The sequence below is a fragment of the Heptranchias perlo genome, chromosome 35, assembly GCF_035084215.1.
Source record: "Heptranchias perlo isolate sHepPer1 chromosome 35, sHepPer1.hap1, whole genome shotgun sequence".
Classification (NCBI taxonomy): domain Eukaryota; kingdom Metazoa; phylum Chordata; class Chondrichthyes; order Hexanchiformes; family Hexanchidae; genus Heptranchias; species Heptranchias perlo.
Window position 1 is genome coordinate 12,291,652 of NC_090359.1, and position 21,317 is coordinate 12,312,968.

The 21,317-nt window shown below is 49.3% G+C and overlaps 3 protein-coding genes across 3 annotated transcripts; all 3 read right to left on the bottom strand.

Moving 5' to 3' along the window:
* Positions 1-4,446: 4,446 nt before the first annotated feature.
* On the bottom strand, positions 4,447-7,159 carry LOC137302237 (ferritin heavy chain B-like). Its single transcript, XM_067971890.1, has 4 exons — positions 7,058-7,159; positions 5,649-5,795; positions 5,111-5,236; positions 4,447-4,757 (listed from the first exon to the last, which is right to left on the bottom strand). Exons 1-4 carry the CDS (start codon positions 7,157-7,159, stop codon positions 4,602-4,604), a joined length of 531 nt encoding a protein of 176 aa, XP_067827991.1. The 3' UTR covers positions 4,447-4,601.
* A 2,685-nt stretch (positions 7,160-9,844) lies between these two features.
* LOC137302058 (ferritin heavy chain A-like) lies at positions 9,845-12,318 on the bottom strand. Its single transcript, XM_067971751.1, has 4 exons — positions 12,126-12,318; positions 11,322-11,468; positions 10,584-10,709; positions 9,845-10,153 (listed from the first exon to the last, which is right to left on the bottom strand). The coding sequence occupies exons 1-4, from the start codon at positions 12,279-12,281 to the stop codon at positions 10,001-10,003; spliced, it is 582 nt and encodes a 193-aa protein (XP_067827852.1). The 5' UTR covers positions 12,282-12,318; the 3' UTR covers positions 9,845-10,000.
* A 6,047-nt stretch (positions 12,319-18,365) lies between these two features.
* On the bottom strand, positions 18,366-20,918 carry LOC137302238 (zona pellucida sperm-binding protein 3-like). Its single transcript, XM_067971891.1, has 6 exons — positions 20,710-20,918; positions 19,692-19,807; positions 19,501-19,604; positions 19,232-19,409; positions 19,026-19,146; positions 18,366-18,452 (listed from the first exon to the last, which is right to left on the bottom strand). The coding sequence occupies exons 1-6, from the start codon at positions 20,887-20,889 to the stop codon at positions 18,366-18,368; spliced, it is 786 nt and encodes a 261-aa protein (XP_067827992.1). The 5' UTR covers positions 20,890-20,918.
* Between the last annotated feature and the right edge of the window lie 399 nt (positions 20,919-21,317).

Below are 21,317 nucleotides of genomic sequence, written 5' to 3' on the forward strand. Positions count from 1 at the left end.
CTCTCCAGGGAATAAAGTCCCAGTCTGTCTAACCTCTCCCTGTAAGTCAAACCATCAAGTCCCAGTAGCATCCTAGTAAATCTTTTCTGCACACTTTCTAGTTTAATAATATCCTTTCTATAATAGGGTGACCAGAACTGTACATAGTACTCCAAGTGTGGCCTCACCAATGCCCTGTACAACTTCAACAAGACATCCCAACTCCTGCATTCAATGTTCTGACCAATGAAACCAAGCATGCTGAATGCCTTCTTCACCACCCTATCCACCTGTGACTCCACTTTCAAGGAGCTATGAATCTGTACTCCTAGATCTCTTTGTTCTATAACTCTCCCCAACGCCCTACCATTAACGGAGTAGGTCCTGGCCCGATTCGATCTACCAAAATGCATCACCTCACATTTATCTAAATTAAACTCCATCTGCCATTCATCGGCCCACTGGCCCAATTTATCAAGATCCCGTTGCAATCCTAGATAACCTTCTTCACTGTCCACAATGCCACCAATCTTGGTGTCATCTGCAAACTTACTAACCATGCCTCCTAAATTCTCATCCAAATCATTAATATAAATAACAAATAACAGCGGACCCAGCACCGATCCCTGAGGCACACCGCTGGACACAGGCATCCAGTTTGAAAAACAACCCTCGACAACCACCCTCTGTCTTCTGTCGTCAAGCCAATTTTGTATCCAATTGGCTACCTCACCTTGGATCCCATGAGATTTAACCTTATGTAACAACCTACCATGCGGTACCTTGTCAAATGCTTTGCTGAAGTCCATGTAGACCACGTCTACTGCACAGCCCTCATCTATCTTCTTGGTTACCCCTTCAAAAAACTCAATCAAATTCGTGAGACATGATTTTCCTCTCACAAAACCATGCTGACTGTTCCTAATTAGTCCCTGCCTCTCCAAATGCCTGTAGATTCTGTCCCTCAGAATACCCTCTAACAACTTACCCACTACAGATGTCAGGCTCACTGGTCTGTAGTTCCCAGGCTTTTCCCTGCCGCCCTTCTTAAACAAAGGCACAACATTTGCTACCCTCCAATCTTCAGGCACCTCACCTGTAGCGGTGGATGATTCAAATATCTCTGCTAGGGGACCCGCAATTTCCTCCCTCACCTCCCATAACGTCCTGGGATACATTTCATCAGGTCCCGGAGATTTATCTACCTTGATGCGCGTTAAGACTTCCAGCACCTCCCTCTCTGTAATATGTACACTCCTCAAGACATCACTATTTATTTCCCCAAGTTCCCTAACATCCATGCCTTTCTCAACCGTAAATACCGATGTGAAATATTCATTCAGGATCTCACCCATCTCTTGTGGTTCCGCACATAGATGACCTTGTTGATCCTTAAGAGGCCCTACTCTCTCCCTTGTTACCCTTTTGCCCTTTATGTATTTGTAGAAGCTCTTTGGATTCACCTTTGCCTGATCTGCCAAAGCAATCTCATATCCCCTTTTTGCCCTCCTGATTTCTCTCTTAACTCTACTCCGGCAATCTCTATACTCTTCAAGGGATCCACTTGATCCCAGCTGCCTATGCATGTCATATGCCTCCTTCTTATTTTTGACTAGTGCCTCAATCTCCCGAGTCATCCAAGGTTCCCTACTTCTACCAGCCTTGCCCTTCACTTTATAAGGAATGTGCTTACCCTGAACCCTGGTTAACACACTTTTGAAAGCCTCCCACTTACCAGACGTCCCTTTGCCTGCCAACAGACTCTCCCAATCAACTTCTGAAAGTTCCTGTCTAATACCATCAAAATTGGCCTTTCCCCAATTTAGAATTTTAACTTTTGGGCCAGACCTATCCTTCTCCATAGCTATCTTAAAACTAATGGAATTATGATCACTGGTCCCAAAGTGATCCCTCACTAACACTTCTGTCACCTGCCCTTCCTTATTTCCCAAGAGGAGGTCAAGTTTTGCCCCCTCTCTAGTCGGGCCATCCACATACTGAATGAGAAATTCCTCCTGAATACACTCAACAAATTTCTCTCCATCCAAGCCCCTAATGCTATGGCTGTCCCAGTCAATGTTGGGAAAGTTAAAGTCCCCTACTATTACCACCCTATTTTTCTTGCAGCTGTCTGTAATCTCCTTACATATTTGCTCCTCAATTTCCCGTTGACTATTTGGGGGTCTGTAGTACAATCCTATCAAAGTGATCTCTCCCTTCTTATTTTTCAGTTCTACCCATATGGACTCAGTGGGCGAACCCTCGGATATATCCCCTCTCACTACTGCCGTGATGTTCTCCCTAATCAAGAACGCAACTCCCCCTCCTCTCTTACCTCCTGCTCTATCTTTCCTATAGCATCTGTACCCTGGAACATTGAGCTGCCAGTCCTGCCCCTCCCTTAGCCATGTTTCAGTAATAGCTATAACATCCCAGTCCCATGTACCCATCCATGCCCTGAGTTCATCTGCCTTGCCCATCAGACTTCTTGCATTGAAATAAATGCAGTTTAATCTAGTCTTCCCTTGGTCTTTGCCCTGCTTTCTCAGACCATCTGTCCGGTCATGTTCTGTACACTCTCCCTTACTGCCTTTTGTTTCTGTCACCACTTTATTTCCCACTGACTTCCTGCATCGGTTCCCATCCCCCTGCCACATTAGTTTAAACCCTCCCCAACAGCACTAGCAAACACTCCCCCTAGGACATTGGTTCCAGTCCTGCCCAGATGCAGACCGTCCAATTTGTACTGGTCCCACCTCCCCCAGAACCGGTTCCAATGGCCCAGGAATTTGAATCCCTCCCTCTTGCACCATCTCTCAAGCCACGTATTCATCTTAGCTATCCTGTCATTCCTACTCTGACTAGCCCGTGGCACTGGTAGCAATCCTGAGATTACTACCTTTGAGGTCCTACTCTTTAGTTTAACTCCTAACTCCCTAAATTCAGCTTGTAGGACCTCATCCTGTTTTTTACCTATATCGTTGGTGCCTATATGCACCACGACAACTGGCTGTTCACCCTCCCCCTCCAGAATGTCCTGCAGCCGCTCCGAGACATCCTTGACCCTTGCACCAGGGAGGCAACATACCATCCTGGAGTCTCGGTTGCGTCCGCAGAAACGCCTGTCTATTCCCCTTACAATCGAGTCCCCTATCACTATAGCTCTGCCACTCTTTTTCCTGCCCTCCTGTGCAGCAGAGCCAGCCACGGTGCCATGAACCTGGCCACTGCCACCTTCCCCTGGTGAGCCATCTCCGCCAACAGTATCCAAAACGGTATACCTGTTTTGGAGGGAGATGACCGCAGGGGACCCCTGCACTGCCTTCCTACTCTTCCTCTGTCTGTTGGTCACCCATTCACTATCTCCCTCAGTAATTTTTATCTGCGGTGTGACCAACTCACTGAACGTGCTATCCACGACTTTCTCAGCATCGCGGATGCTCCAAAGTGAGTCCATCCGCAGCTCCAGAGCCGTCAAGCAATAGCTGCAGCTGGACACACTTCCCGCAGGTGAAGGAATCAGGGATACAGGAAGGAGCCCTGAATTCCCACATCCCACAAGAGGAACATGACACGGCGCTGGGATCTCCTGCCATGACTTAACCCTTAAATTAGCTTAAGAACAACTACAATGTCAAGAGAGAAAAAAAGGAAAGAAAAACTACTTACCACTCCCTTTAAGGAGTTTACTCCTTTAAATTGTTCTCAATTTAGAGAATGTTAACTACACTAGGGACCTTGATTCACTAAAAAATAAACGCTACTTCCTATAAGACCTGCAGACCTTCCCTTTCCTTTTACTTCAGTTACTGCAGATAAGGAGAAATACTCACCTGAACCTACTCACCAATCAGGTGCCTCCCCTGTGTCGCGTCCCGATCTGATTCCTGACGTCACTTCGAACTCGGTCGCAGCTCCGCTCGGCTCCTCTCAGCGCTCTGAAATCCCGCCTTTTATCGGGCGCTCCCTCCGCTCGGCTCCTCTCAGCGCTCTGAAATCCCGCCTTTTATCGGACGCTCCCTCCGCTCGGCTCCTCTCAGCTGTTCTCAGCGCTCTGAAATCCCGCCTTTTATCGGACGCTCCCTCCGCTCCGCTCGGCTCCTCTCAGCGCTCTGAAATCCCGCCTTTTGGAACAAAATGTTACAGCAGCTGATTTTGCATCATTAATGAGTTAAACAGTTGATAATATGCAGTACTAATAGGAACAGTAACTCATTACTGTATTGTTCTTTGCATTGAAATCAGCAGTAATCATTTTACTGCATAAATACAATTTACACTCAAGGCAGACACATTGGCCCTCAACACCCAAGTCACTACATTGATATGACCCCAGAAGAAAAAATGTCATAGGGCAGAATCTCACCCTAAAGCCAATACATAGCCCAATGTAATTTGTTACAACAGCTGAATTATGTTAATCTGAAAAATAAGCAATCACTCAATTTACAAGGAGCCAAAACCCAGTCTTCTGTAACAGTTTATTTCCAGTTACTATTACATTTCACATCAAGAGCCCAGGTCTCACAGCTCTTAGTACAAAGTCACCATTGCTACAGGATAGGGGTTCTTCAGACTATAAACAGGAGTACTGAACAATAAGCTTTATCCCTGCAGTCAGTTCAATCACTCTCCCCCAGGGTGAGCTTGTCAAACAGGTACACTCCCATGCCATTCTCAGGGGCTCCCAGTCTCTTCAGGTTGGTGATGTGATCTCCAAGCTTCTTGATCATCTTCACTTGTTCATCCAAGTAGTGGGTCTCCAGGAAGTCACACAACTGGAAGAAAAGATGGAAAATAGTTATGTCCAGCAAGAGATGGAGGAAGATCTGAGCTTCTCCAAGGGTTTGGATTTTAATCTTCTTGGTCTGGAGGATAGTCAAGTGGTGCACTTTAGATTGATGCATTTTATACAGTAACTTTGCTCTATTAAGTGCTTAGATCCTGGGATCAGATACATTTACTTCTAATGCAGACAGTAGGGCAATCTCCCTTTCCTGTCTCCCCTCCCCAATAAAATTTGAGCATGACACCAACAAAGCTATTGGGTATGAAGATCTTTTGAATAGGCTCAAGGACAGTAAATTTCCACCACCTCGAACTTACCCAAAGGCCCACATTAAAAACTTACATGAGGGTCTGTCCTCTCAGTGGAGAGTTTGTGCAGATCCAGCAGACTCTGGTTCACATTCTTCTCCATCTGCAGAGCTCTCTGCATCGCCTCCAGACCATTGCTCCACTCATCCTGCTCTGGCTTCTGAAAAGGGAATCAGGTCTCAGCCAGTTCACTTAATGGATTAAACAAAATACACAAGAAAGTACTGAAGGAAAATAGGGGTGAAAAGCAATCAGATGTCCATGTTGCCATGCACCAATTGTCCCAAGAATATAGAATTACACCACCACAACCACGAGTCAAATAGTATAAATGTCTTTAAGGAGAAGTACTGAGGGAGACAGTAATAGATGGATGTGATGATAGGGCAAGATGAAGGTGGGAGGCAGCTCATGTGGAGCATAAACACCAGCATAGACCAGTTGGGCTAAATGTCCTGATTCTGTGCTGGACATTCTATGTAATTATGTGCATTAGAACAAATTGCTTTAGAAATATTTAAAATTGTCCATTTAAGGGGAGCCATTCAGAAGGCCACTCCATTAAATCTAACCTTGATATCCTCCAAGATGACTCGGCCCCCACGCTGATTCTGGAATTTCAGCAGTTTCTCAGCGTGCTCCCATTCCTCATGCGACTGCTCCTTGAAGAACTCAGCAAAGTGACGCAGGGCAACATCATCCCGGTCAAAGTAATAGGACTGGTGAGATCAAAAGTAGTTGGGTATCAGAATTATCATCATGGGTATTGTACATAAAGCCAACCTCAATATTTTGCTTTCTGTCAAGGGTTAAAGTCTCACTGAGCTTGTAGGCAGATGGTTCTGAAAACTAGCACAGGCTGACTTGCTTCACTAACCTGGTAGTGAGATAATCTCACTCCTAGCAATAGGGAAGCTGGCCAATGGAAAATTACCAATTCAGCTTTGAACATGCTCAACACAATATTTCACTTTAATCTTCACACCCAAGACTGAATTATATGTCTAGACATTAGTGAAGGAACATAAAAGCTTACATCCTTTTCATGACTGAAATTTGAAACAAACCCTTTTCTACAACTACCACAAACAGCATTAACTTAGCACCTTCAACACTAAACATCAAGGCATTTCAGAGGAGAAACAGATACCAAGCAGTAAGAGTTGCATGACTAGAAACTGTTAGCATTTGAATGCTTTGAGAGACAGACAGAGGTGGGAAGGCAAAGGGATTAACAGTTACACTGAGTAGGACCAAAATGGCTGAAGGCCCTACCACCAATAGAGCAAAGGCAGAGAGAGAAGACAGACAGGGACAAGCTGGTACTTAAAAAGTGAAGGTTCAGAGCATAGAAACAGAAGTGGGACATACAGCCATTTGAGCCAACTCAATGATTTAATTAGAACATGGATCTGTACATCAATTCATCCTTCAATACCCTGACCCAACAAAAGATTTCAGTCTTGAAAGCACCAATTAATCCCCAACATCCACAGACTTTCAAGGGAGAGAGTTCTAGATTTCCAGTACCTTTGAGGGGAAAAGTGCTTCCTCACTTACCTCCTAAATGGACTAGCTCTAATTTAAGATTATGACCCCCCCCCCCCATTGCAAGGAGAATGTGGGGAAAGACTGTGGAGAGATGTCGAATAGAGGGTAAGAAATATGAATCCCAGGCATTGAATGCAGAGTGTATTGCAAAACACAACTTCAATAGAAAGCTCAGACACCAGGAAAGTGAACAATTGAGATTTAAGATATAGAATGTGGTGCAACTACTGCAAGGAAGAGGGAGACATTTTGATAATGACTGTACAATAAATCACATTATATTACAGCTTTAAAAAGACACTCACCATCCATCAATTGGGGGGAGGGGGTGCAGATTAGAGAAAAGGCAATAGATGAGTTGGAGAAAACAGAATTTTGTAATGTCACATTAGAATCTCCAATGTGAAGGGGTCAAAGAAACAAAACTCACCATAGAAAGATAAACATAGGAGGAATAGAGCTCCATATTGATCTGCTTGTTGACACCATCCTCACACTCCTTGTGATAGTTCTGACACACTTGGGAAGCCATCTTTAAATTAACTTTAACAAAACTAAACAACTCTATTGAAGCAAGAAACTGAAAAACAGCCACCCAAAGCTCCATATTTATACTGCTGGTTAATCCTGGGCGTGGCAGCCTAGATGATGAGTGACAGTTGGCAATACCCAATCAGAAATTACATCCTCTCTCAGAACACCAATCAAGAAAAGGGAGGAGGGGAGATGACACCCAGAGCCAGTCAGAACTTTGAAGGAGGAGCATCATTGGCTGACAATTCAATAAAGATCCAAATTGCTTTGACTTTCCTCAAACTGTAAAATCTGTTTCCGTGACCGGTGGGCACCGCAGGGACTGGAGTGCATCCTGGATCGATGTAATAAAATTATAATTTGACACTTATTTTGGGTTTATTGATTTACTGCACATAAACACAACCAACCCCCCCTCCCCTTCTTATAAAAGGGGGGCCTAAAACACAAAAAAAGGAAAAGCAAAAAAACCATGGCTGCTCTTCCATCCCACACTCCAAAGAAAAAAAAATCTGATCGTGACCATATTCTTGACCATAATCGACCTTTCTTTGATGGACCAATAAGGGAGACTCTGGGTTGCCCCAGGGTCACCAAACATAAACCATCACAAGTGGCCCTCTCAGGGCACCACTAATATTGGATGGTCCAATCAAACTGAAAAGAGACCAAAATAAGCATCAAGTGCCACCAAAAACAACAGGATACTTTCCCAATTAAATCAGGATTCTATTATTGATGTCTGAAAGACAGTCTATACCCTGCGGTGCCCAGCGGTCGCGGAAGGCATCAAGCGTAACGGTGGACACCACATGCTCCCTCTCCGGGGCCACCCGGGCACTTGACCATAATGGACCAAATTGTCAATTGGTGGATCTGCCCCCATCCCATCGGTTATGGTCACTGATCGTGACGGTTCAAAGATCCAGAACCACAGGTTTAATTGTTGTTTGCGGGTCAGTGTCTTTGAATAATTCTGGATGGATCCGTGTGTTGGTTATTTGGCAAGTAGCTGCGGGTTTGAGGCAACATCCAAACAGATCAGAGCCTGTGAACAGCAACCAACAGCGAGTCAGGCGAATGGAAAGTGGGTGTGATGAACGTGTTAAACACAAGTCCTTCAATACTCCATCAATTCTAGGGTCAGTGAGCATCTGTACACACATCGGCTGGAAAGTGAAGGGGGCCACGGCATGTTGAGTTCTTGTTTTGTCATCATGACATTTTACAAACAATAAAATGCAGAGCACTCCACGGGGAAGAGACTGTGGACCATTGACTGAAGGGATTTGGGGTGGGGGGGCGGGTTTGTTGTTGGGAGGGATTGCGGTGAGAGGCAAACACTGTGTGTAGTGTTGGTTGTATATACAGTGAGCGACAGTGGTGAACAGACTATCTGGTATTTCCTGGGTTTGGTAATCCCTTGTTTCAATGATTAATCTCTTGTACTTTTTGGACAGTCAAACACCAAGTGGAAAGAGTCGAGTGGTGAATTTTCTCATTAGAAAGGGGAGTTACTGATATTTCCCTAAATCCGGTCAGGGAAGGATGGGGCCCCGTGGATATTTTGTGTTCCAGATCACATCAGAATACTGTCGGATCAACAACAAACAGCAGGCTAAAAAAAAATCAAAGGTGGAACCTAGTGAAGGAAAGATGAAGCAACGAAAAGTGGGGTCGATGGACTGATCCGATCATATGATCCCTGTGTGAGAATAACCTGAACATCACTGGTGCAAACTCAGTTAAAGCTTTAAACAGACCAAGTAGTTGGTGGCTTAGCCTTTAATTAGATGGCTCTATTCTCCAACTCTTCAGTAGACTTACAAGTGGCAGTTTTGGCAATTAGGATCTAGTGTTATTTGGTCCCAGGCCACATAAGATTACACAAAGATTGTATTCGCAAGGAGAGGGGAATGGGGCAAGAACTGTTTAATGAAACAGAATCCAGCAAGGGAAACTTAGAGGGGCTCTTAGATTTGCAACAGCAAATGGAAGTATTTTAGAGGCTATGGGGTAGAGGATATAAAAGGTGCATGAGGTGAACAGAGACTGGAAAATAAAAATTGAGATTGAAACAAATAGCAGGAGCTGGACCAAAGTTCTGCACAGGAAGAAAAAGATGGGCTGAAGAGAAGGAGGAAAGAGCCAGGTAACCCTAGCAGGAACAATTGGAGATTTGGTCTTACTTTGCTCCAGGATTTTTGTAACTACTTAAATTTGAATACCTGCTTCAGGGAACACTTCCCTCATGTCCTACAATGGACAAGTCAGCAGCAATGTGTGGGGTTGTTTATTCAGAAGGTTAATTACTGTAATCACCATTGATGCCCACATCCCATGAACAAATAGTAATAAAAAAATGCACACTCTCCAAAAGGGATTCAAGCCTATGTGGAGGAAGAGGTCTTACTGTAATCAGATTACACTTTAATCTCTACTACAGAACACCAAATATTGAAAGCTGTTAGGTACAAATCTAATTTTGGCCTGATGGCCATCCTGGGCTGCTACAAAACCAAATTAAGCCTTCTGGAGGGGAAGGGGTTAAAACATCCATGTGCCCAAACAAATCAGATTTTATCACGGTGAAAACCTATTTCTTAGATTTTTTTTTTTGTTTGACGCAAGGCCACGTGCATTGGTGTTAGAATGTGCTCAATTACTGAAGAAAAGGAACCAGTTCAACATCAAAATGTTTTATTTCAGCTGCAAGAACACTCAACTACAATGTTTGGAAGTTAATCTTAGACTTTGAATTCCATTCCCAGTTCAGAGAGATGGCAACATAAAACTTCAATACACAAGTTGAATATCTGCAACATGGACAACAGTCCAGTCACTCCTCCCCCAGGGTGTGCTTGTCAAACAGGTACACTCCCATGCCATTCTCAGGGGCTCCCAGTCTCTTCAGGTTGGTGATGTGATCTCCAAGCTTCTTGATCATCTTCACTTGTTCATCCAAGTAGTGGGTCTCCAGGAAGTCACACAACTGGAAAGGGAAAAATAAAAATCAAGCTAGCTACTTGAATCATTAGGTTCCTTTAATCTCACTTCCCTACTGGGGAATACTCAAGGTCTCATAACAAAATATGGCCAAGAGACTACCAGATCTAACTCCTTGCCCTCCCAGCCACTGGTATTGAAAATAAATGCTGCCCTGCCCCAGTCCCTCACCTAAAGTCAGTATCCATTTGAAGGTTCCCTTCAAGCCCAAGATATCTCAACCCTTGAAACAGATTGATTTCAAGGACAGATTTTAATGCTCACCTTCAGTAGATTTAACAAACCTCAGATTTAGAAATGGAAAGTATTGAGCTGCATTCAGTCTGATGTGATTTTAAAGGACAGTGCTAAATTACACAATCCCAAATTAAAAATAAACCCAAAAGCAAAATGCCACTGATGCATTAAGGACTTACACGAGGGTCTGTCCTCTCAGTGGACAGTTTGTGCAGATCCAGCAGACTCTGGTTCACATCCTTCTCCATCTGCAGAGCTCTCTGTATCGCCTCCAGACCATTGCCCCACTCATCCTGCTCTGGCTTCTGAAAAGGGAAGTCTTTCAAGTCACAAAATGCTCAAGCTCCCATCTGCATCCCATGCAGTATTAATCTCAAACTAGCCTGAAACAAGAGGATGACTGGAGAGTGGAAGAAAATTGATTTTTGCCCTGATGTTAGCAACAAGTACTCTGTTCAGTTATAATGTAGAACATGTGGCTCATTAATGAGAAAACATCTTCTCTGCTGTGGAGACATTTTCCACATTCTGAAAGCTGGATAGAGGCTGCACTGGGGACCAATCATTCAATATGAAAATAAGCCTCAATAAATTACATTTGGCCCAGTCATGAACTCAACAACTGGCAGGTGGGTCATTAACCAGAGGACACACATTGAAGATAATGGGCAAAAGAACCAGAGGGAAGATAGAGATTTCATATATAAACAGTGAATTGTTACAATCTGGAATGAAATGCCTGAAAGGGAAGCTGATTCAATAGCAACTGTCAGAACAGATTTTTATGTATAGAATCATGAAAAGGAATAATTTACAGCTCTATGGGGAAGGAGCAGGGCACGAGGGACTAATTGGATATTCTTTCAAAGAGCCAGCACAGACACTATGAGCCAAATGGCCTGATTCTATGAACAAACCTTGATGTCCTCCAAGATGATTCGGCCTCCACGCTGATTCTGGAATTTCAGCAGTTTCTCAGCATGCTCCCGTTCCTCATGTGACTGCTCCTTGAAGAACTCAGCAAAGTGACGCAGGGCAACATCATCCCGGTCAAAGTAATAGGACTGGAATTTTAAACAGAATCATGTCAGACCTAGATCTCACCGACATACAAATATCTTTCTCTCCCCTCCCCAGTTAATGAGTGCTCAAAGTTTCTTTAAAAAAATACTATGTTAACTAGCAACGCAAACTAAACTGTACTTAGAGTAAGTAGCCCCTCCTTCTACTTGCTATTCTAATCTAAAATTGGGCAAGGAACAAGAAAATTCTTATATTCCAGAAGTTTCAAACTCCACAATCTGTGTTAAGGATCAAGGCAGTGAAAAAGCCTAGGACTCTCATAGTACTTCACCTGCAAGTAAAAATGCAAGAAAACTAGTGAGGACCTGTCAACATTTCACTGGCAACAGTCACCCCATTGAAACTGAACCTTTTAAGTCAATTGTTGACAAGCACTTGACCAGGTTTCTGCTCCTCTGTTACAAATTCAAGCAGCAGCTGAGCCAGGTTCATATATTAAGCCCCTCAATAGAGTGCAGGTGCTGTAAGGAGCAGTCCATTAACACAAGATCACCCCATATTACACACAAAGTACTTACTGCCCAAAGATATTCCACCCCAGGGAGGAAAAGGAACTCAAGAGAAATGTAATTTGAATCCAATTCTGAACAAAAAAAAAATTCCAAGTTCTCAGAATGAAGAGACAGTACAAGACTCACCATGGAGAGGTAAACATAGGAGGAATAGAGCTCCATATTGATCTGCTTGTTGACACCATCCTCACACTCCTTGTGGTAGTTCTGACACACTTGGGAAACCATCTTAACTTTTACTGTTAACAGAAACCTCACTTCAAACACCACTGCATGAAACATGCAGATGGGAGCTTGAGCATTTTGTGACTTGAAAGACTTCCCTCACAAGTTCTTGTATTGAGACTACTGGGACAGCCTGCATTTAAACCAGGAATGGACAGCACCAATGATGATTGACAATCCCTGATAGCCAATCAGGAATCTTCCCTGAATCCAGGCACCAATTAACAAAGGACAGGGCTCTGGGGGAGAGATTGATATCCAGAGCCAATCAGAGCTTTGCAATACAGACCAGCAAGGCCTTGGAGGTGTTTGTGGCTGGACTGCCACTGAGTGGAGTGGAGAGCAGAGAGAGCAGGCCCTTGCCTGGGTCCCTTGGGGAGAAGGAGAAGGAGAAGGAGAAAGAAGGAGAAACCACCATCAACAAGGAGGGAGGGAGAAGGAGAAAAAGAGCACCAACCAGTGGGAGGAAGAGGTGGTCGGTGCAGTGAGGTGTGTCGGCTGAAGGTAGGGGGAGGAAGAAGACTTCAGAGGACAGGGGTCCCCCCCAAGTGTCTGGCCCGGGACAGCTGGAGCTGCCTGGGTGAAGTTACTTTCTTTTTCAAATCTTTGGAGGACTGAGCCTAGGCAGCTCCAGCTGTCTAGGGGAAGACATCTCCTCCCCCTGCCCACCGGAAGACAGGCAGAAGAGGATCCACCTTTTAAGGTGCAACCCCGCCCCTCTTCCACCCACTTCTGCAGCAGCCTACCCCTGCAGACTCCCTCCTTCCCATTCTGCCATCCATCCCTCCCACCTTCTCCTGCTCTCTGGGATATTCCCTTGCTCTCCGGGGTATTCTGGGAATATATAAAAACAACAAAGGGGCCCTCTCCCAACCAAGCACTGGGATTCGGGGAGAGAGGTATCCTCAAGAATTCTTTTAAAAAAAGGCCAATTTCCATCCAAAGGCCTGAGACTTGGGGTGGGTGTGGCTCTTTAGGTCATGGCTTCACCATCTTCGCCGGTGCCGGGACCCAGCAGGACGTATGCGGCGGTTACCTCGGGGGCCGCTCCCACAGTTCGTGCCGCTCCTGCTGGGCCGGCGCCTTTCCGCCTCATTACGAGGAAGCATGGGGTGAAGAGCTACGCCCACCCCAACATGACCATTGAGGCCTGCGTAAAGGCCATGGCCGAGGTTGTCGGCCCCTCGGCCATCGTCGCGGCCTCAAAAATGTACGGGAGGGCGGTGTTCTTCCTGAGGTCCGAGCGGGCGGTGTCCCTGGCCCTTAGTAAGGGGCTCACGGTGGGCGGGACCTTCCTGCCGGTGGACCCGCTGGAGGCCACCGCGCAGCGGGTCATTTTATCTAACGTCCCGCCTTTCCTGTCGGACGAGCTCCTCCTCCCCCACCTACGTCAACTGGGGGAGGTGAGGTCGGGGGTAACGCCGCTGCCGCTCGGACTCAGGGAGAACAGCCTCCGGCATGTTTACTCCTTCCGTCGCCAGGCATTCGTCAAGCTGGCACGGGAGGAGGTTACGGAGGGGGGCTTTAACGCCCTCCACGAGGGGACCCCTTACCGCGTCTTTTGGACGGCAGAGGGTGGGCGGTGCCATGCCTGTAAGGAGGTGGGGCACCTGAAGAGGAACTGCCCTGCCTCTCAGGCCGCCAAAACAGCTACGGCGGCCGGGGCTGGCGCCGCCACCGCTCCTCCCCCCAACCCCGCCCCCGCGTCGGGAGAGTCAACTGCGCGGGTGGAGGTTGGCGTCGAGGCCTCCGCCAGGGGGGAGGAGGGGAACCCTCGCCAGAGAAAGGCGCAGAGAAAGAGGAAGAATCTAGAGGCTGGTCCCCGGGACAGAGAAGATCTCAGTCAGCCCGAGGCCGTGACCGCGGCCAGTCAACATCTTGCGGTCGCGACAGAGCCCGGGCTGGCGGGTGATCAGGAGGGAGCGGAGGCGGGGGTCCCAGCAGACATTGAGTCCCCCCTCCCTCCGCGACCCTCCTGGAAGAAAAAGAGGCACCACTCCCCGGAAGCGAACGGGCTCCCTGCTAAGGGACGGCCCCCCGTGGAAGGGGAGTCGGTGCCGGTCGCGGATCCTGCGGCCCCGCCCGTGACATCCGAACAGCGGCGGGGGTCATCCACCTCTCGGGGGGAGGAGATCGTGCCCGTGCCTCCCGGGGGGGATGGAGAGACCCCGCCGATAGGGGGGGTCGCGGATCCGCATTTACCCGACACTACCCTGTTCACCGGGTCGGGGGTCCTGGGTGCCGGGGTGGGCGAGGCCGTTGCGGCCGAATTCGTCTGCCCCCGGCTCGACCTCTCCCAGGACCTGCTCGACCTGGTGGTGGGTTTTAACCAGAATATCTCGCCGGCCGGGTCGGTCGTTGGCGACGTGGGTGGGGGGACCCCCTCCTCTCAGTCTCTGGGCTCGGAGCCGGGGGAGGTGGGAGAACTTGAGTACACGTTCTCCCCGGTTTCCCCGGGTTCCCCTTATATCCGGGTGCCGGTCTTTCACCGCTCGGTGGCTGGGGAGGGTCCCCGCCCGGCGCCGCCGTCTGACTCGGACCCCCCGGTGGAGCCCGGGGAGGACTCCTCTGCCGACGATCCTGGGGGTGGGATCGTGGCGGAGGCGGGGCCGGCCGGCGCGGCCGTCTCGTTCTCAGCACCCTGTGCGGGGGCTGGGTCGGCCGCGGGCGACGATGACCCGGAGGAGGACGGGGACTCGGTGGTGGGCACTGGAGAGGATTTAGAGTTCGCCGCCAGTGAGGTGGTGGACGCCCTCGTGCCCTGCACCGAGTCTCCCCTCATCCCCGTTGAGGAACTCCGGGATTTTGCGTCCGGTTGGAGCAGTCGTCGCGATGGCGTCCGGCTGGCCCTCGACCGTTGGTCGGAGCCGGCGCAGTTAATCCGCTCGGTCCTGGCCGCCGTCGCGTCCGTGGCCGCGGAAGGGGACGGCGGCGGGGTCGGGCTGCGTCGGCTCAGATCCCTCCTCACCGGGCTCTTGAGGGAGTGGCGGTCGACTAGCGGCCCCGCTCCCTCCGCGCGTTAGGTTTAAGTAGGTTGCGCTGTGCTCTTGCCATGGAGATAACCATAGCCAGCCTCAACATCAACGGCGGCAGAGACGCCCGCCGTAGATTTGACAAGTTCTCGGTCCTGCGGGACGGGAAGTATGCGGTGTGCTTTCTGCAGGAAACCCACACCGTTCCGGGAGACGAGGCCACGTGGATCCTGGAATGGGGAGGGGGGGTCTACTTGAGTCACCTCGCCAGCGTTTCGAGCGGGGTGGCCATCTTGTTGGCCCCGACTTTTCAGCCGGAGATCTTGGGGGTCAAGGAGCCGGTGCCGGGCCGCTTGCTCCACGTAGCCCTTCGCCACGGGGACGTGCCGCTTCACCTGGTGAACGTGTACGCCCCCTGGTCCGGAGCCGAGCAAGTGAGCTTCTTTGAGGAAGTGTCCACTTACCTAAACTCCGTCGACGCCGGCGAGTGCATTATCCTCGGGGGGGATCTTAACCGTACCCTCGAGGCGAGGGACCGCTCCGGTCCCGCGCGTGCCCGAACGGCGACGGAGAAGTTGAGGGACCTGGTCGGGTCCTTCGACTTGGTGGACGTCTGGCGGAATCTCCATCCCGACTCCGGCCAGTTCACCTTTGTGAGGGCCGGAGGGGGGAGCACCAGAATCGACCGCCTGTACGTTTCGCGGGCGTACGCCTCCTGCGTCCCGTCGGCCTCCATCCGGCCGGTGTCGTGCTCGGACCACCACCTGGTGTGGATGGAGCTCGCTCTGCTCCGCGCCCGGTCGGGGTCCGCGTACTGGCACTTTAACAACCGGCTGCTGGAGGACGCGCGGTTCCGGGACTCGTTCCGTCTGTTCTGGAGCGACTGGAGAGGGAAGCGGGGAGGCTTCTCCTCCTTGAGGCTATGGTGGGACGTGGGCAAGGCTCACGTCCGCCTCTTCTGTCAAGAGTACGCGAGGGGGTCGACTAAGAGGCGGGAGTCCGAGGTCAGGCGGTTGGAGCAGGAGGTGCTTGGCCTGGAGTCCCGTCTCGGTCAGGCCGCCGAGGATCCGGCCCTGCGGCAGGTGTACGAAGAGAGGAAGGACGCTCTGAGGGACCTGCAACTGGTCGGGTCCCGAGGAGCGTACGTGAGGTCGCGGCTCCAGCTCCCGAACACGGCTCTCCCTTCTTCTACTCGCTGGAAAAGCGGCGGGGGGCCCGTAAGCATCTCCTTACGCTGCTGGCAGACGACGGGTCCCTCGTCTCGGACCCGGAGGGATTCAGGGCCCGGGCTCGATCTTACTACGAGGCTCGATTCTCTCCGGAGCCGTCCAGTGAGGAAGCGCGCAGAGTTTTGTGGGAGGACCTGCCAAAGGTCAGCCCGGAGGACGCCGACCGGCTGGACGCTCCGCTGAGTCTGGCTCGGAGGGCTGCTCCTCACAACTTGAGCTGTCTCGGAAATTCCCTCCGTGCCTTTTCACTCCGCGCGGAGGTATTTCCTGTACGGGCTGCTCCTGCACACACTCCACTTCCTCGCCCTCGTCTCTCGCCCGGACACGCCCTGGCCTGCCGTCCGGCAGAGGCGGGAGTCCCCAGATGGGGGGGCTCTCCACTCGGGGATCCTCCCGTGTTACATCGGGCATCTGGGGTGGAGAGTGTTGCACGGAGCAGTCGCGTGCAATAGGCGTTTACCCCATTTTACGGACTCCCAGGCCGCCTGCAATTTCTGCGGCCTGGAGGAGTCCGTGTTTCATTTGTTCACGGGGTGTGGGAGACTGCAGCCCCTGTGATTATTTGGAGGGGCTGCTCCTCAGGTTCTGGCTGCAATTCAGTCCCACGCTCCTGATCTTTGGCCGCCCGGTGAGGAGGGGGGCGGGCAGGCCGGCGGACGTCCTCGTGGGCCTGTCCAAGGTGGCCATCCACAGGTCCAGGTTGCTTGCGGCCTGTGGGGGCGGTCGCTCGGACTGTCTGCCTCTCTTCCGCGGAATGCTCCGCGCCCGGGTGGCCCTGGAGATGGAGCACGCGGTGTCTGCCGGTACGCTTGAGGCTTTCCGCAACCGGTGGGCACCGCAGGGGCTGGAGTGCATCCTGAACGAGGAAAATAAAATTATAATTTGAAACTGGTTTTGGTTTTTCTTTGGGATTTTTGCACATAAAAACACCCCAAATCCCCCTCCTTTTAAAAGGGGGGCCTAAAAAATGTCGCTGTTGGGAATGGAAAAAAGTCGCGAAAAAATCCTGGCTGCTAAAAACAGCAAAAAGGTCACTGCTTTGATGCGATTGGATGTCTTTCAGACTCATCAGAAAAAGAGTAGCTGATAAACCCCCGGCTGCTCTTCCATCCCACACTCCTGAGCTGAGCGGAGTGGTGAAAATAGTAAAAAACTGTTTTTGATCCAACTCAATGTCTTTCGGATGCTCCTTTCGTTCAATCACTTCCATTGTCCTATTTCATAAATTTCTAAAAGAAAAAATAAGGAGTCACTGTTGGGATACGATTGGATGTCTTTCAGACAGACCATCAATCCATCCAGGAATCAGCCTGACTGAACTTGCCAGTTAATACTGCTGAGTGGAGCAGAGGTCAGAGTTAAAGCTCTGGGTGGAGAGCAGGGTGAAAAGAACTAGCCCTTGCTTATATAACTGAATCCAGGAGAAGGAGAGGAACAAACAACCAACAGGGAGGAAGGAGGAAGAAGACGACCACCATTCACTGAGGGGTGTGCTGCTGCTGACCGATACCATCCAACAGAGGGGGGGGGGGGGGGAGGAAGAGGAGGTCGGTGCGGTGCAGTGTGACCAACTGAAGGTCGGGGGAGGAAAGATCATACAGAACAGGGGGTTTCCCCCCCAGTGTCTGGCCCAGGACAGCTGGAGCTGCCTGGGTGAAGTTACTTTTCAATCTGTGGAGGACTGGGCAGCTCCAGCTGTCGAGGGGAAGACATCTCCTCCCCCTGCCCACCAGAAGATCCACCTGTTAAGGTGCAACCCCACCCCTCTTCCACCCACTTCTGCAGCAGCCCACCCCTGCAGACTCCCTCCTTCCCATTCGACCATCCCTCCCTCCCACTATCACGGATATTCTTTTTTACAAAATCCTGCAAAGGAGCCCCTCTCCAAACAGTGGGAATTGGGGAGAGGAGGTTTTCTTTTGCAAGGCCTTTGTTATTAGTCAGCCTGAGACTTGGGGTGGGTGTAGCTCGATGGAATATGGCGACACCATGTCCGCCGATGGGCACTGCAGGGGCTGGAGAGCATCCTGGACAAAAATAATAAAATCTTAATTTGACACTGGTTTTTGGTTTTCTGCACAAACACACCCTAAACCCCCACTAATTATAAAAGGGGGGCCTAAGAAAAAAAAGCAGAGATCAGAGACAGCGGTCACAGTCAGGGCCAGGATCAGGATCAGGACCACCTCAGACTCCACACCTAAAACGGAAGAAGAAACCAATGGTTAGTGAGTGAAGGAAATATTGAGGGGAAAATGGAAACCAGCAGTCCGCCAACTCACCACCTGGAGACCTCTCCTGCATCCTTTGCTCAACATCATTAAGGGGCTCAGTTGCCAGGTCTGACACTTCAGGATCCAGAATGACCAGGGGTCCAAGTGAGGCCTCACCCTCCCACTTCAATTCAGCATCACTCCCTGCAATATCAAACATTCCAGTTAGAGAGGGTAAAGGGTGACCTCCAACATAGAGAGGATCCACTGCAGCAACTTTCAGGTGACAGGTGATGAAAATCTGAGGGACACATTCAATACAAGTTGTTATTTAGTGACCTCCTCCCAACATGGGGAACCCAATGTTTGGCTTCCTCTTACCAAGGAACGGTCATCTCCAAAGAAGCGGAATGCATCCAGGTCAAACTGGAGTTTGTCCAGCTCACGTTCACCTCTTGGCAACACAAAGGTTGAAAAGGAGTCCTCAGCTTTGCTGTCCAGGAGGCAACTGAAGAAAGATTTAAAAAACAGACAAAGTGAATTAAGTGAACCTTTGGGACATAACCAGCTGGAATAGGCAGAGAGCTCCTTACCCATGGTAGTCAATGATGTTGTATCTTGGGGTGGAATCCTTGTCTGGGCTCAATGTAGCTGCACAGCTGTCAATGTAGAGCTTCAAGGGCATGTGGTTGGTCATTGAAACAGAGGCCTCAATGTGAATGAGGTCACCCAGGTAGTAGACAGTCGAGGTGCGCTCTGTAAGCCAATCATCTGAAGTACAAGAGGACAAGGGTTGGAGACAGTGGGTGTAACTCCCAGTGGGAGACGACAGAAAAGCACTCCCCATCCACCCATCACATACCGTTCATAAGACACAGTGAGAATGACAGAAGCCCTTCTCCAGACTTGGTCGAGCTGAATGGGATCCAGGTGGGCTTGATAGGGTCACTGCTCACATTGCCCTTCCTGGAAGGACAGGCGTGTAATTTCAGGACAACTTCAGAGAACTGCACCTGCTGTAGACCTCATTTGCAATAGAGTAAAGATTCTTACCTAAAATAGTGGCACTCAATGGGAATGACTGCTCCATTAGTTCTCACAATGACAGATCCACAAGCATTTGGGGTATGGTTCAGGTGGGTGGTGAAGACCAGGAAATCTCCAGCCATCTGAAAGACATCAGCTTAAGGAATGAAGAGCTGGTCTTATTGGACAAGAGCTATTTCTGGTCATTTTCCTGCCCTGTTAAACAGCAGTTTGAGGGGTTTTCACTGCTCCTCAATCACACATGATTGAAGCAGCTCCACCATTGGCAGAAGTTGCCTGCAGCAGCCTCTGTTACTCTGCTCAGTCCACCTTCTATTACAGGGGACTTCAGGCCTGCAGTCAGAAACCCTGAAATGATTGGCACAGCCAGATTTGATGAGCATTCTTTCCCAAATAGAATAGAGTTTTCACCTTAAGGGGCTTCAAGTTACCCCTGATAAGGAGCACAAAACACAACATCACTTTTAAACCTCATCTGTATCCATGGAATCAAGGGGATTGGCAGGTGTAATAACCAAAAGTGGAGTTCCCCTTTAATTCATTGTATCCCAATTATTATTCCACTTGTTTCATCTTTCAAGAGAAGTCTCAACAGGAACTTCCACACTGAACATTCATTGACCACAAGTTGAGGCAACAGGCCTGAATATCCACAGGAAGGCACAGAAAAGATAAATCAATTGAGGCACAAAAGAACAGAGTGGTTTGGAGAAATGTAGGTGAAGGTTCAAGGTCAATAGAATTGAATCTCAGAGTGAGAGTAGTAATGACCCATTTAAGAAAGATGCAGTCCCTCAGTGACAATTTGAAGTTCTTTTTAAATATGAAGCTAAGATAGACATGGCAACATAAAGAAGTAGTTTCACACAGGGTGATATTTAACAGTGGGCAAGAATTTATACACAGATTTCATTCAGGGATCTCCTCAGTGGCTGGAGTTTCACCCGATGTTAATGAGTTCTGAGTGGGCAGTAATCTACACAGTGAAATTGGAGCAAGAGTTGAGGAATCACATTACCTGCAATCTGCTGCCACATTCATGGAGCCCATAGTCAAAGAGGACAGTGTGGTTCTGAGAGTAGATCCCAGTTGGCCAACAACCTGCTGTCCCCAGGGTCAGGTCAGCAGCTTTAATCAGGTGCCTGGTTCTAAATAAATCCATGTCTACCCTCACCAGCAGGTTCTGCTCTCCACACTGCACCATCACAGTCTGCAGTGGGGACAGACTTCTCCCCTCAGACACACTGAAATGGGAATCAAAGGGAGGCACAGGGAGAGGGACTCTCTGGGGCACAGGGGTGGGTTTTACTCTTCTCCATGGAAATCTCTGCCCTCTAAACTGTTGCCAAATGTCAGAGCAACAAACCACTCCAACTAACACCAGCACCGGGAACAAACCTCTCACCACAAAATCCCCCATGATACCAAACAACTCAACTATCACTTCACCCACCAACCAGCACCTTTTTTTTTTCTTTTTCTTTTTTTTTCCATGGAAATCTCTGGCCTCTAAACTGTTCCCAAATATCAGAGCAACAAACAGCTCCAACTAACACCGGGACCGGGACCGGGACCGGGACCGGGACCGGGACCGGGACCGGGACCGGGACCGGGACCGGGACCGGGACCGGG